The 15,064-nt window shown below is 45.4% G+C and overlaps 1 protein-coding gene across 1 annotated transcript in view; it reads left to right on the plus strand.

The window, feature by feature from the left end:
* Nucleotides 1–14,565, plus strand: part of grin3bb (glutamate receptor, ionotropic, N-methyl-D-aspartate 3Bb) — a 26,585-nt gene extending 12,020 nt beyond the window's left edge. Inside the window, exons 2-9 of the mRNA XM_041040413.1 lie at nt 3,543–4,174; nt 6,141–7,233; nt 8,671–8,816; nt 9,587–9,702; nt 11,761–11,912; nt 12,562–12,726; nt 12,974–13,041; nt 13,156–14,565. Of these exons, the coding sequence (XP_040896347.1) occupies nt 3,543–4,174; nt 6,141–7,233; nt 8,671–8,816; nt 9,587–9,702; nt 11,761–11,912; nt 12,562–12,726; nt 12,974–13,041; nt 13,156–13,945 (3,162 nt within the window). The 3' untranslated portion in view covers nt 13,946–14,565. The remainder of the gene's footprint in view (nt 1–3,542; nt 4,175–6,140; nt 7,234–8,670; nt 8,817–9,586; nt 9,703–11,760; nt 11,913–12,561; nt 12,727–12,973; nt 13,042–13,155) is intronic.
* The last annotated feature ends 499 nt before the right edge of the window (nt 14,566–15,064 follow it).

Below are 15,064 nucleotides of genomic sequence, written 5' to 3' on the forward strand. Positions count from 1 at the left end.
ATTCTCCACATTAAACCACAGAAACTACGATTATTTATTAATTCGCTCATAAAACTTTTTTGTTAGCAGCATAAAGAGACTGCATCTATAATCTCGTTATACAATCCTGTTGCATAATAATTAACTTTTATCTCAAAGCTTGAAAAACTGATTCAGACAAACGTCAAACGTCTGATCATCAAACAGCTCGTTGTCCATTTATCGTGTCTTCAGGGAAACAGACGTGAACGTGGTACGCTCAGTTTCTTCATGTTGGTTTTGCGTCTCTTTGCTGTGGTTTTGTGTCTTTGTGGTGAGTTTGTGTGTCTGTGTGCTGGTTGTGTGTGTGACTGGTTGTAATGGGCAGTGCTGTGTTTGCTGGCTCAGAGGAATGAATGCACATTACATCAGGACAAACTGGTCGTTAATATTTAAAGAGAGAGCAGCCGGCGGCTCGGCCACATTATTACTGCAGCTCGCTCACAACTCTGAATAAACTCTGCTCACATTAAACATGTTTTCCTACGTGATGGAGGAGGAAACGATTCTTTCTCCTCAGAGTTACTGACAGGAAGCTGGTGTCGTGACAAGCAGGATCACAAGGTTCGTCCGGTCGCCTCAGCTCTTCAGCCTCAGCTCTTCAGTCCCACATGTCCCTCCAACCAGGATCTCACCCAAACGAGCTATTGGTATTGTCCATGTTTATTTTGGCGAAACATCACATGGCAATTGGCGTTGGTGGTGGATTTGTGAGGTCATCAAGCTCTGACTCTGTGGCAGGATAGAGGATAGAGGATGGAGGATGGAGGATGGAGGATTACTACTGTTGGTGGATGCAGTTCATTTCTGCTTCAGTCAGTACTTTCCTACATTACCCAGACTGCCCTGGGACAGACAGGCCCTGAGGGTTTGGACTGGTTGTAGTTGGCTGTGTAGAGAAATGAGAAGCAGGAAAAGTGGGTTCAGTAATGAGAACTGTTTTTTTCTCTTTTCCTCGGGAAACATTTCCTGCTTCAGTCGGCAGAAACGAGGCAGCGAACACGAGGACTGAGCACACGGCGAGGTGTTTCAGGCGTCAGCGGCGACATTGCAGGTCTTCATCCCCCACCTCCTCTTCCTTTATTTGTTCATAGAGAGCGCCAGTCGGTGCGTGTCTGATGTCAGGAACGTTCCAGCATGCACTGCAGCCTGCAGGGACAGAAGGCCCCTCCCAGACTAAAATCTCTGTTTAATCTTTATGTAAACACAGGCGTCAGGCGATCAGACATCAGGCGTCAGGCGGTCAGACTATCAGGCGTCAAGCGTCAGGCGATCAGACGTCAGGCGATCAGGCGTCAGGCGATCAGGCGATCAGGCGGTCAGACTATCAGGCGTCAGGCGTCAGGCGTCAGGCGTCAGGCGTCAGGCATCAGGCGTCAGGCGATCAGGCATCAGGCGTCAGGCGATCAGGCGATAAGGCGTCAGGCGATCAGGCGTCAGGCGATCAGGCATCAGGCGATCAGGCGTCAGGTGTGGAGCTGTCCGCAGTGCTGAAACAGGTCACACAGAACAGGTGTTGGTTTTTACTCCTCAGCCTCAGTTTAGTGACACAGTGTAAAGCAACATAAGTAAAGTGAGATAAAGTAAAAGTAGAGTGAGCTGAGCGACCGGAGCGGAGGTGAAGAAAGTCAGACATCCCATCAGGCAGCAGGACTCTGACGTCCTCTCGCTCCTCGTTTATCCTCAAACAGACGTTTCTATTCTCTCATGTTTGACACTTTAAATCCTTAAAGATTCACCTGTCAGAGTTTCATCATGGCAACGGAGGACGTGTCCTGCATCGCCATGACAACAGAGAGAGAGAGAGAGAGAGAGAGAGCATCTCTTTGATCTGGAGTCTCTCTCTCTCTCTCTCTCTCTCTCCAGGTGTTGATGGGCAGCTGCAGGTGATTAACGCTGAACAGGAAAAACAAGATGTCACCAACTCTGAGGATGGTGCCTGGTTCAAAGGTCATGGCAGAACATTCTGAGTATCCAGCATCCCAGTGACCCACTGGTCCCAGTGGGCCAATGGTCATTTACCATGAAATAAAATAATGGAAAGAAATGGAGGAAATGTGGCACAGTAAAGTGAGCGAGGCACAGGAAGTGACGTTGTATAAAGTCAGATGACACAATGACGCGATGGTGGAATAAAACCCTCCCATCAGAGCACTGTCACTGCTGAACTGACACGTGTGAATGATGTCATCACTTCTCCTCCAATCAGATGAGACTGAAACAGGTTTTTTCCTCTGATCAGGGTGAGGGTTAGGGAGGAGGAGGCGGAGGAGGAGGAGGAGGCTAGACAGTGCTGAAGCCTGTTAGCTCTGTGTCAGCTGGAGTTTCGGTGATGGAGACAGTTCATTTCCAGGCAGAGTTTAATGTGAAACATCATGTGACCTTCAGAGGTCAAACCCTGCTGAGTGCAGACCTGAGGAAGACTCAGCCTGATGACGAGTCACAGAGGACGAGTGTGGTGGAAACGGAGACGAAGGATGAGAAATGGCTGAGATGATGAAACTGTGATGAAACAGAATCTAAACGCTCAAATCAAATCTAAAATTTATTCAGACTGAAGGAATCTGCTCTGAGGTTTCACACAAAGACATGACCTGCAATAAATCCACACGTCTCCAAACTGTCCTGTTTTCAGCTTCATGAGGAAACTTACCTGCTTATTTCCAATATTCAAAATCAGCAAAATACAAAGTTTAATGAAAAAAAAAAAACAGTCAGCTCTCAAAGATGAACGATGGAAAAAAGGAAAATACTGAGATTTTTCTCGTAAAATAATCAAGTTATTAAACTGAACTAATTAGAGCAAAATTAAATGAATAAATGTACAAGATGTTTTTAATTATGAGTTTTCTTTGCAGATTTTTTGTGAGAGAAATAAAAAGCTCCTGAAATAGAAGGAAGTCTGAGCTGAAATGACCTGAAATCAGTTGATCTTGTCCAGGACAAAAAATCCCAAACCGTCCACTGTTACTGTGACTGTTCATTGTTATTCTTCATAAATAATAGATTCGATTACATAAAAACATTAAATCTCCCAGTTTCTCTTCACATCCAGAGTTTGTCAGTAAAACTCTCTGAGCTCTGAGACGTGGCATCTTTGTCAGATTGATAAATTGATAAATTGATTTCTTCTGTTATTAAAGGTGGAAACGTTTAGTACCTTTCCGTTTCTCAGTCGAGTTCAGCTGGTTTCGGGTTGTTCACGTGGTCGTCAGGTTTACAGTTTATTAAAAGTTGTGGTTTGAATCTGAATAAATTGATGTTTTTAATTCATTGAAATTCTTCGTCCACTGCTGCTAACATCACACTTGTCCCATAGTCTTGGAGCTGAGTCGTCAGGAACCACGATCTGACAAACAACCTTCACACAAAGTGGGAAAAACCAGTGCTGAGGCCTTTAACGTTCTCCTGAGTAACTGACTGTGATTTATCTTGTATTGTTGTTCTGACCTCTGATCCTCTCTGACATGTTCTACGTTCTCCTCCTTGTTCTCCTCCTGACTCTAACATCTGTTTCTGTGTAGAACCGGTTCCACCTGCAGATGATGACAGGGATTCTGGAGTCCGGTCTGTCTGATCTGTTGCTGAAGGTTCTGCAGAGGTCCGGTTGGAGGGAGGGTACCATGGTTCTGTGTCGGGGCTGGGAGGAAGCTCGAGGTCTCCTGCGGCTCCTGGAGGGTCAGAGCGGTGCATCATGGGATGGTGGGGCCACCTGGCACCTACGGGCCCTTCTGAACCTGACGCGGTCCGCCCATGACGATACACAGATCCACGACTTTCTGTCACGACACTTCAAACAGAACGGGCCGTCGGCATCAGTGCTGCTGTTTGGGACCGACCCCCAGTGCGTGGCAGCGGTGCTGCGCAGCGCCCACGACCTGGGTCTCACCTTACCAACGGTGCACTGGGTGCTGGGCCAGCCGCTCAACCCTGACGCCCTGCACGCCATAGGGCTGCCGCTTGGCCTTCTGGCTTACGGACAGGTGGACAGGAAACCGCTCGATTATTACATCAGAGACGCCTTACAGCTCATCAGCAGGGCCGTTGCCGCAGCCACCATGGTGAGACCAGACCTAGCCCTGATACAGAACATAGTGAACTGCTACGACAAACCCAACAAACACGAGGTGCCGTCGTCAGGACAGTACCTGTCCAGGTAACTCACACTGTTAATGTACATGTGCATGTTAAACAGCAGACAGTAGAGAAAGGACAGGAAATTAGAGAAGACAGAGAACGATGTATAACAGCCGGACTCAAACTGTGGACGTCGTGGTTTACGGTTAGCATCGCATCTGGATTAACCTCATGAGAACCCACAGCACAAACCTGTTAACATAAACATTTTCAGGTCTTAAAACTAGATTTTCATCCAAATGATATGAAGTGAACCAGGGTCTTTGGTCCTCACCTCAAAACCTGGGGCCACATTAAGCAAACAGGTTTAAGATGTGTTACTGATGCAAGTAACGTTAGTGAAGACGCGGGCGTGAGAGAGACGAGCTGAAATGAAATGAATTCTGTTTTAGCCGTGTGGCCGAGCACGTCCTCTGAGCCTGGTCCTGGTCTTCTTCACATGAGACTGACTTTACTGTGTCCTCATCGTGATATGAAGCCAAAATAACTTTTCATATAAATTATTGGAGTAAACAGACCCTAAATCATTGTGGGACTCTGCTGACAGTTTCCTCAGCATCAGATTGTCGTCCATATACGTCCCATGTCCGTCTCACACCTTTAAAAGGTTCTCTAAGAATAAAATAACACACTGGTTGATGGGTCACGGTGGTTACGTTCCACACTGATCGAGTCATTTTTTAAAACCAGTTATGTTTATACTTTGGACAGATTAAAAAAAAGAGATACCGTGTTAATAATTGACCTTTACAGACAGCGGTGTGTGGATCTGGAGTCTGGGCCAAAGGAGCTGTTTCCTCTGTTTTCAGTCTTTATGTGAAGCTGAGCGGATTGGCTACTGCAGCCTCATGTTTTTACCACACGGACCCGACAGCTTCCACCTGAACGTCAAACTCAGAGAATGAGAACTGAAGAGAACAGAAAACCTGATGAAGTTTATAAAGCAGATTTAATCTGGCGACATCCTGACAACAATTTAATAAGGTTAATAATATCACATCTGTCGTTTTCCTTTCTAAGCCTCAGATCTCTTCAGTCACAAACTGTCGTTCCCTCACTTTTTATTTGTAATTGAAATAAAAAAATTAATTATTTGTAATTAAAAAAAGAAAAACATGAGCAGAGGATCAGATTTTCACCTCCAACACTGTCGCTGATTTAAATAACTTTTTATTAACTTTAATAATAATAACTTTTATTTGTTCATTCTAATAGAAACGAGCAGATTTCTGATCAGCGTTCATCTGCAGATTCAATCACACCGAAACGTTTGCTCAGTTATTTTTGTAGAAATAAAAAATCTCTCTGTCTCTCTCTCTCTCTCTCTCTCTCTCTCTCTCTGTCTCTGTTTCTGTTTCTGTTTCTGTCTCTGTCTCTGTCTCACCTGTGGAGCACTGACCACACATTGTGTTGCTCTGGTTTGTTGTGTCTTCCTTGTTGGTTTCCACTTTGTTGTCTCTGATCCTGGTCTTGGTCAGAATCTGCCTCTTCACAGTCTCTGTCTGGGGACAGAGGACATTCTGATCAGGTGTCTTTACACTGCTATGCTCTGATTGGTCTTTGGAAACCATTGTTGTTGTGAGATTGAAGGTTCTAAGGTGCTGAAGGTAAACGTGATTGAATTTTGATTTTATTAATTTAGACTTTTATTATTTTAGAGAACAAGTAAAATAGAACTTTGCTGTTTGTCAGTTCTGTATGACGTGAAAACGTTGAACCTCAAAATCTCAAACCCACCAAGATCAGATAAAATCCCATGATTCATTCAACCAGTGAAGTGACACCTCCATGCAGAGGCCCCACCTCCACCAATTCAATTAAATTTTATTTATATAGCTCCTTCCACAATCCAAATTGTCTCAAAGCGCTTTACAGAGATCCAGAGCCTGACCCCAGTGCAAGCACTTAAGGCGACAGTGGCAAGAAAAACTCTCTTTTCACCAGGTCTGTGTGTTACATGTCTTTTATTTTTATTTCTCCTGGAGGTTTCTGGCCAACACGTCTTTCTCTGGTCTGACGGGTCTGGTCCGAGTCCACCAGGACCAGTCTCAGGTCCTCACCTTGCAGCGGTTCCACATCTGGAGCCTGCGGCGCGACGCTCTGGGTCAACCCACCTGGGTGACGGTGGGCAGCTGGGAGGGGGGTCAGCTGCAGGTGGAAGACCAGGGAGTCTGGCAGGGACCCAAACCTAGGCACAGGACAGAGGGGGTGGGCGGGAGGACCAGGGGTCGCTGGAGGGCTGGGATGCCAGTGTTGGGGAGTCGGGTGCGGGTGGTGACTCTGGTGGAACATCCCTTCGTGTTCACGCGGGACGTGGATGACGAGGGTAGCTGCCCGGCAGGTCAGTTCTGCTTGGATGCCGGGACCAACAGCTCAGAGACTCTGGAGAGGTACTTCAGGGAGGTGGCAGGTGGGAACGGCAGCTTCCTGCCTGCACAGTACAGCAAGTGTTGCTACGGGTACTGCATCGACCTGCTGGAAAAGTTGGCAGAGGACCTGGGCTTCGAGTTTGACCTTTACATTGTTGGAGATGGGAAATATGGTGCGTGGAAGGGGGGCCGGTGGACCGGGCTTGTGGGGGATCTTCTGAACGGACTGGCGGACATGGCCGTCACCTCCTTCAGTATCAACTCAGCTCGGAGTCGGGTGATCGACTTCACTTCGCCTTTCTTCTCCACCAGCCTGGGGATCCTGGTGCGCAGTAAGGACACGGCGGCCCCTATCGGAGCCTTCATGTGGCCCCTGCACTGGTCGATGTGGGTGGGCATCTTCCTGGCACTGCACATCACGGCGCTCTTCCTCACGCTGTACGAATGGAAGAGTCCATTCGGTATGACGCCTCACGGACGCAACAGGATGAGGGTGTTCTCGTACTCATCGGCTCTGAACCTGTGCTATGCAATCCTGTTTGGACGCACCGTGTCCTCCAAGACACCAAAGTGCTGGACAGGTCGGTTTCTGATGAATCTTTGGGCCATCTTCTGCCTGCTGGTGCTGTCCAGTTACACGGCCAACCTCGCCGCCGTTATGGTGGGAGAGAAGACCTTCGAGGAGGTCACAGGGATCCATGATGCCAAGGTGAGAGAGTAAAATGGTTTTTATATTTCTTTTATTTCATGATTCTGTTCTCCCACCACCGAAACCAATGGAAGTTTCTAGACAGGTAGAAATACACTCCCCAGCCACTTTATTAGGTACACCTTGTTAGTGCCAGGTTGGAACTTAAATACAGTACTTGTGGCATAGATTCAACAAGGTGCTGGGAACCTTCTCAGAGTGATCTGACCTCTGACACATTTTCACCCAGAGAACTGCTGCTCACTGGATGTTGTCTCTGGAAACTTTACGATAGTTGTACGGGAAAATCCCAGGATGTCAGCAGTTTGTGAAAGAGTCAGACCAGCTCGTCACCAACAACCAGGCCACGTTCAAAGTCTCTTAAATCAAATTTCTACTTCATTCTGATGGCTGAGAAAATGTGTTGAAATCCAACCCAAAGGTTTGCGGTGGTGGTGTGAGTTTACTGAAGCAAACTGACAAACTGACTGACACAGGGAGGAGCTTAGCTGGTGAGCTGACCAAGAACAGTGACTGAGTTTGTAAATGGGCAGTGATCAAAAAGGAAACATCATAAAACATCAAACGGAAACAAAAAGCAGGAGGGTACAGGAGTGAAGGGGAGCCGTCCTCTGTGGAGGCAGGCTGTGACACCTGGATGGCCGACAGTGACAACAAAGATCTTATACTTAGCAGTGGGTATGAAGAGGATCTTGAATATAGAGATGCTTTGACCATTTTCAGATCTGGGTCCGTCACAGTTTAGGAACAATAAAATATTATTTTATTCCTCCGTAGCTGCCTTGTGATTGGCTGATTAGATTCTTGTGTCAATGAGCAGTTGAACAGGTGTCCCTAATAAAGTGGGCAGTGATTCCACCGGAGTAACGGTGGCCCTGGGATAAGAACTTGGCATCACAGCTTTTCCTGGTCATCGTTTTAAAATGTTTACAAACTGAAAACTTTATTCGTTAACTTTCTGTTTCCTGTCACAAAGTAGCTGCAGGTTAAAGTCGTTGTGAATCGCCTGCCTCGCTCTCATTATGCTTTTAATTCAGCAGCCGATTGAAGCGTGAAACACGCCTGTGAGTGTTTAAACAGCCGGGGCTGCTGGGAGCTGAGGGTTTAACCGGACATCCATCTGTGTGTGATTAGCTTTGTATTTAACGTGCATAGACTGTGAGCGCAGCTCTGTTCATCAGTCAAACCTCAGTGAGATGAAACCATGATGTTCACGCTCACATCACAGAAACAAAGTTCATATGTCAGAGGACGACATCACAACCAGACAAACTTTTAGAGAAAGAAAATAAAACAAATTCACAGCACAGAAAAAATAAATGGACCAAACCCATGTTCAGGGTTAGGGTCTTGTGTTTCTTGTGTTATTGTAACTTTAAACACTGTAAACATTGATTCTTCTTCTCTCATCTTCTTCTTCTCCTTCTTCTCCTGCAGCTGCACCACCCGTCCCGGGGCTTTCGTTTTGGGACAGTGAGGGAGAGCAGTGCCGAGGATTACATGAAGAAGAGTTTTCCAGAGATGCACGAGTACATGAGACGCTTCAACGAACCGACAACACCCGAAGGAGTCGCCACCCTCAAGTAAGGGGACCAACGCCACCTGGTGGTTCTAGAGTCAGGGTCACGGGTCTGCCTGACACGATGTCACTGTTTAATGTTCACTGCTTTGTTTTTATGCTTTCATGTCGTTTTTTGAGTGTTATCTTGAAACACGTGTGGATCTGACTCAGTGTGACTTCACTTATCTCTGAAAACAGTCTGCAGAACTGCAGAAGTGTCTTCAGTGTCACAGTGATCAGTGACAGGAGTCGGTTCATCCAGGAGCTGATCACAGCTGATTCAGCTGCTGTTACTGGGACAGTTGGACTGAATGGACACAGACACAGGATAAAACACAGAATCCAGAGGAAGAATCATCATGTTTGTTACTATCTGAACATGATGATGAGTCTCTGTGAGTTTTCAGTCTGGACTTCATTACCCATAATCCTCTCTGCTAACACAGACAGAAACTCAGGGTCAGCAACACTTTTAGTTTTTCCACTTTTGAGCACTCAGCCGATCAGGAGGTTTTATAGGGACCATGTTGCTCCATGTTGAAGGGCAGTAGTTGCTGTCAGTGGTTGACTGTTGCTGGTTGCTGAAAACTTTATTCCTTTATTTTACTTTTACTGTCACTTTATCCTTTTTGCACTTTTTTTCAAAAGTCATAACATTTTATATTCTGTGAATATTTGTACTTTAGAAAATGTATGTATCATCTCCGCCGTGAGCCGAGGTCACGGAATGTCGTTAAAATATAAGTAAAAACAAGTCTAAGTCTGTAGTAACCGTGTCTCTCTGTGTTGAAGGACAGATCCTCCTCAGCTTGATGCGTTCATCATGGACAAAGCTCTGCTGGACTACGAAGTTTCCATCGACGCCGACTGTAAACTGGCGACTGTTGGGAAACCGTTCGCCATCGAAGGTAATGGTCTGTGTGGGTAAAACCTTCAAATGTACGTGTGAGGGCTTAGGCCTAGGTTCAGGGGTCAGACCTGGGTTCAGAGGTCGGGTTAGAATCAGGTTCTAGATCAGCTTGAGGTGGGCTTAGGGGACACATCATGTCCATCAGCGTCCTCGCGAGTGTGGAAAAACACGTATTTGAGTGTGTTTCTGGGTTGTTGTTCTTCTTCTTCTTTTTTAATTGAACGTGTTTCATGAAGTTTCATCATTGACCGCATGTCGACCAATCAGAGGAGAGGAGCAGCCTCCCTGTGGATGAACAGTTTAAAGATTCACACTGAGCTGTTTCCTCCTGCACAGACTCTGCAGTGTAACATGAACCATCAGTTCATCATCCATCCATCCTTCATTCATTCATCCATTATAGTGGAGTCTGTTTTATTTATTTATCTAACGGGCGTGATCACAGGTTCAGACCGAACTCCTTATGATTTTACTGACAGACACAATGTTTCCCCCGTGAGCAGCACTTGGTGACAGTGGCGAGGAAAAACCTGCTCACATCATGACTCATGCATTAGACTGAAGAATGTTTTATTACCTTTTTGTGATGATCAGATCAGACTCCTGGAAATCAGATGTTCATTTTCCTCTGATTTGTGTATTGTCTGCATAGAAAAGCATTTTTGAAATTAGTCGCAGGTCAAACATTAGTGGACTGAGGACTGTTAGCCTAGCCTAGCTTAGCACATCTGATTTTGTCACTGTAAACTAAATGTTAGACCGTTACACTAAGTGATCGAGAAGTATCTGATAAGAGTTTTCTCCGTATTCTAATCTCTGTTTTTTCTTTGATTAGACCTTCGTGTCTTTGTTATCCTGTAAAATCTGAATTTTCTGTTTTTTAATTCATCTGTTGAATGTGTGATTTCTTGTTTTATGTTCAGATTCTTTCTTGTTTCCCTTTTACCTACAAACTTTCTTCAGACTGAACTGTCAGTTTGCTGTTTCACTCCTGGTAGTTCGCCATTCACCTGGTAAAGCCCATACATGAAGGCTGAGTCCTCGCTGCAGCAGCCTGGGTTTGAATCCAGCCTGGGCCCCATGTTCCCCTGCTGTCATAATAATCCTACAACTACTTGTTATTTGCATTATTTACTGTTTTTTATTGGTTCAACATATCTAGGATTTCACTGAGTTACCTGGTTTCACTGAGCCTGGTCCTGGATCACCTGGATCATGAAGCAGGTTCTCACCTGGTTCAGTTCTCTCTGGGTTTACCTGCTCTGAGCTCGGTCATGTGACAGGCTGAGCGTTAATTACAGGAAACATGAATAAAGCTGAATATGATGTGAGAAGAAATGGTGACACCTGCAGGTAAACTCAGGTACAGTTCATTCACAGGTGAGATTCAACCAGGTGAGGTGGAAACAACGTGATCACATGACCAGAACAGAAAAGAAACGGTGGAAATAACAGACAGCTGATAAAGTCAGACAGGATTTACTGTCAATAAGAAGAAGAATTATTCTGAAGTTTCTCACTGAATCAGGAGCAAATGACTGAACAGGTGAAGCAGGTAAAACCAGGTGAAGTCTCCTCCTGTTACTCTGAGCTGTAGTGAAGGAATCAGAGTCTGTCAGGAATTGTGTCCCATTAAAGAATCTGTGTTCAGGTAAAGCTGGATTCTTTCTGATGGAGTTATTCAGTGAGAAACTCTCCCTCTGTTTGGAAACCAGAGTGAACACATGAAAAACCATCCACTCACCTACAGACAGACCTGATGCTCTTTATTATTCAGTTTCTTTATTGGAAACTCTTTTGTCCCTGTCAGGATCCTGTAGGAACGATGACTCCATGTTTCCTGTGATCTGACTGTTCAGTAGTTTGGGCTAGTTAGGCAGGTTTTGATCTGATCCTCTGAAGTTAACCTGCAGCATTAGTTACCATGGTGATGTGACCCTGAGAACCCTGAGTTAAGCGTGAAGTTATCTGGTTAACCACAGATCCTGCTTCATAGTACAGGACTCAGGTTATGCTATCAGCCTGTTGGTTATTGATCACTGATTACTGATTCCAGGTTACGGTATCGGCCTGCCTCAGAACTCTCCTCTGACGTCGAACATCTCCGAGTTCATCAGCAGATATAAATCTGATGGATACATGGACCTGCTGCATGACAAGTGGTACAAAGTGATTCCCTGTGGGAACAGGGTGTTTGCCGTCACTGAGGTCAGTCTGCACAAATTATATTAGCTATATTCATATGTAACTGAAACCATACGTGTCCAGCAGTCAGCAGAAGTTTAACATGTGTGGGTGTGCTTTTTATTTCTTGTTATCATTTTGTTATTCAACCAGAATTTTCTGTTTCTTGAAAAACAAAATGAGATGAAATGCTGGTTTGAGAAATCTGTGCTAAAATAAAAAGATAGAATCAGTCCCTGTGTATATAAACTGTCCATCATGACGTGTAGTCGTACTACCACCAGTTCTAAAATGAGTCATGGTCATTCAAGAGGAGCTGAAGCAAAGCAGCAACTGGGCTTGGTTTTAAATCTAAATCCAGGTCCACCTGTCTTTGGTTCGGCTGTTGAGTGTTCAGGTGTGTAGCTCCTGGACTGGGACTCCAGGTGTATTCTGGGAGGGAAAGTGAGCTCAGCAGAAGCAAGTCAGTGCTGCGATTTATCTATGATCAGCAATTTTACAAACTCATTGATAAGGTAGTGGAAGTGTCTCTGTGGTGGTTTTCAGCCTGTGACTCCGGCTGTGCGAGTCTGTAACAGAAAAACGTTTCTTCGTTCTACGGCTCCTGCTGAGTTTCCCTGGAACCTGAATGTTTCTGATTCAGTTACTTTTCTTTTTCTTCTGTCTCATTCAGACTCTTCAGATGGGGATCAGTCACTTTTCAGGACTCTTTGTGCTGTTGTGTTTTGGAGTGGGCGGAGCTTTGCTGACGCTGGCAGGTGAACACGGATTCTACCAACTTGTCTTGCCGCACATCCGCCGCCGACAGAACCTCAAGTACTGGCTACACACCTCACAGGTGAGAGTCAGGAGTGTGTTTGTGTGATAAGTACAGATTTATATTGTCACATAAACACAAGTTGCACTGATTTGGTTCATTCTCCTGTCTGAGGACAACACCTGACCCCATTCAGGAAAGTTAAATCTTCAGTCTGGTGTTGATGTGCTGAACAAAGAGGTTCTGAATGGTTCTAAAGAGGTGCAGAGTTTTCTTCAGTCGGGTTCTTCAGTGGTTTCAACAAACTGACTGACTGTGACTTTAACAGAAAATCCATCGAGCTCTGAACATGACGTATGAAGACGTGAAGAGGCAACAAGCCGAGAAAGAAAAAAGGTCTGTAACTGCATCAGATTCCATTTGATCACAGGAGTCTCTTTGAATTTTGTCAGTGTGTCTGAGCTAACGAACAAACTGTTGACAGACCTTATTGTTTCTCTGCTTCCGCAGCTGCAACCTGCAGAAGTCTCAACCCCCCCCTTGCCCTCCTGCCCCGCTGGCACCTGGAGCCTCGGCCAAGTGGAACAACGAGACCAGTAAGGACACTGCCGCCACCAGTGCTACCACGAAGGACACCCGGGACTTCAGACGAGTTCACTTCAACCTGGAGACCCTCAACACCCGCCGTTTGCTCGCTCGCATCGCTGCCTCCGACACCAAGGGAGGCAGGGCTAAAGGTGGCACGGAGGTGCCTGCTGAGCCGAGGGTGGGGCTGAACAGCAGACTGTTTGAGAACGGGGGGCCTGCGCCTTCGTTTGCCAGCCTAGTGCTCTCCCTCCCCTCCTCATCCTCTTCCTCTGCTCGACCCAATACCTCTGCTAATCCTCCTGCAACTGTAGCCCCTCCTCTTGAAGCTGCAGCCTCGCCCCCCACTGTAGTGGCCCCACCCAAGCCCAATGAGCTGCAGGAGCTACAAGACCAGATCGAACAGATGAGAGAGAAGCTGAGGAAGGCTCTGGCCAGGAGGGCCGAGATCCAGACCAGCCTGGCCAAACCTGTTGCTACGATGACAAACAACCCACCTCCAGCTACCATGACGACAACAGCTGCGACAACAGTGGCGACAACAGCGATGACAATGACGACAAAAGGAGTCCCGTCCACCTTTTTACCCACAGTTGCCCCAGCAACACCCCTGCCTCCCAATACAAAGTGCGTGATGACCATGACAGACCCGCCTCACAAAGTCCTGTCCAAAGTCCGGCCCCTCCACAGCAGACTGACCAATCAGAGGAGGTGATGTTCTCTGTAGATGGCGGCCATTTTAATCAGCTGAGAATTAAATTAATTACGTTTTTTTTTAAATGCCACAGAGAACCTGACAGGACAGAAAACATCGTCCTCGTTTTCTTTGTTACTGACGCTTCAAATCTGATTTTAGTATCATTAATATATCCATTATAAACAATAGTAAATCTGTAAATTTGCACCTTAAACAATAAACTCCTGTAAAAGTAATTTTTATTAAACTCCTTAAACCGAGAACATTTAAGTTCGTCCATTAATAATTAATTTGTCTCAGCTCTAGATCAGGGGTCAGCAACCTTAAATACTCAAAGAGCCATTTGGACCGTCTCCCACAAGAAGAGAAAACACTCGGAGCCACAAAACTCTTTTGACATCTAAAATGTCAAAAGAGTTTTTGCATATATCTTTTTTGGCTGTACGCTTTGCTTAATAAACTATAGGGTTGCGTTTATGAAATCAATGAACTGCTACAGAGATCACAAAATTTTATTTCTGTATGTAACAAAAACATTTTGAAGTCGGAACAAAAGACGCTTGGTTGATGCTAACTTTCAAATAAAATACTCAGTGTCTATTTGAGTCCTCCTCGTGTTTCTGAAATAAAAATCCAAACTTAAATTATCCACCTGCAGCAAACCAAAAATGCCACGTGCTTCTGTGCTCTGTCATCACTTTATCACGTGCACTGGAGTGTGCAGTCAGCTGTCAACCTGAAAATGTTGCCGCCGGGTGTCGCGCATTGGCAGTTGTGACGCATATTTTGAGTGACAAAAAATTAAAAACGTTTTATTTTAATGTTACAAGATCACCATAATCTTTTTTAAATTTAAAATTACATTAAAAACAAACGAACTAAAATAAAAAAACATTTAAATTAAATACTCAATCTTTATTTTCACTCTGTGTAAAGTCACAGAGAGCCACAGCAGAGGAATGAAAGAGCCACATGCAGCTCTGGAGCTGCGGGTTGCTGACCCCTGCTCTAGATCAAACCATTGAGTCCCTGAACACTGAACAACAAACCCAAAAGTGCTAATTAAAGCATTTAGTTTTTTCAGATCAACTGACAAATGAAAGATCTAAAACTATCAAACACAGCAATTATGGTTTG

This window comes from Toxotes jaculatrix, chromosome 6, assembly GCF_017976425.1.
Source record: "Toxotes jaculatrix isolate fToxJac2 chromosome 6, fToxJac2.pri, whole genome shotgun sequence".
NCBI lineage: Eukaryota > Metazoa > Chordata > Actinopteri > Toxotidae > Toxotes > Toxotes jaculatrix.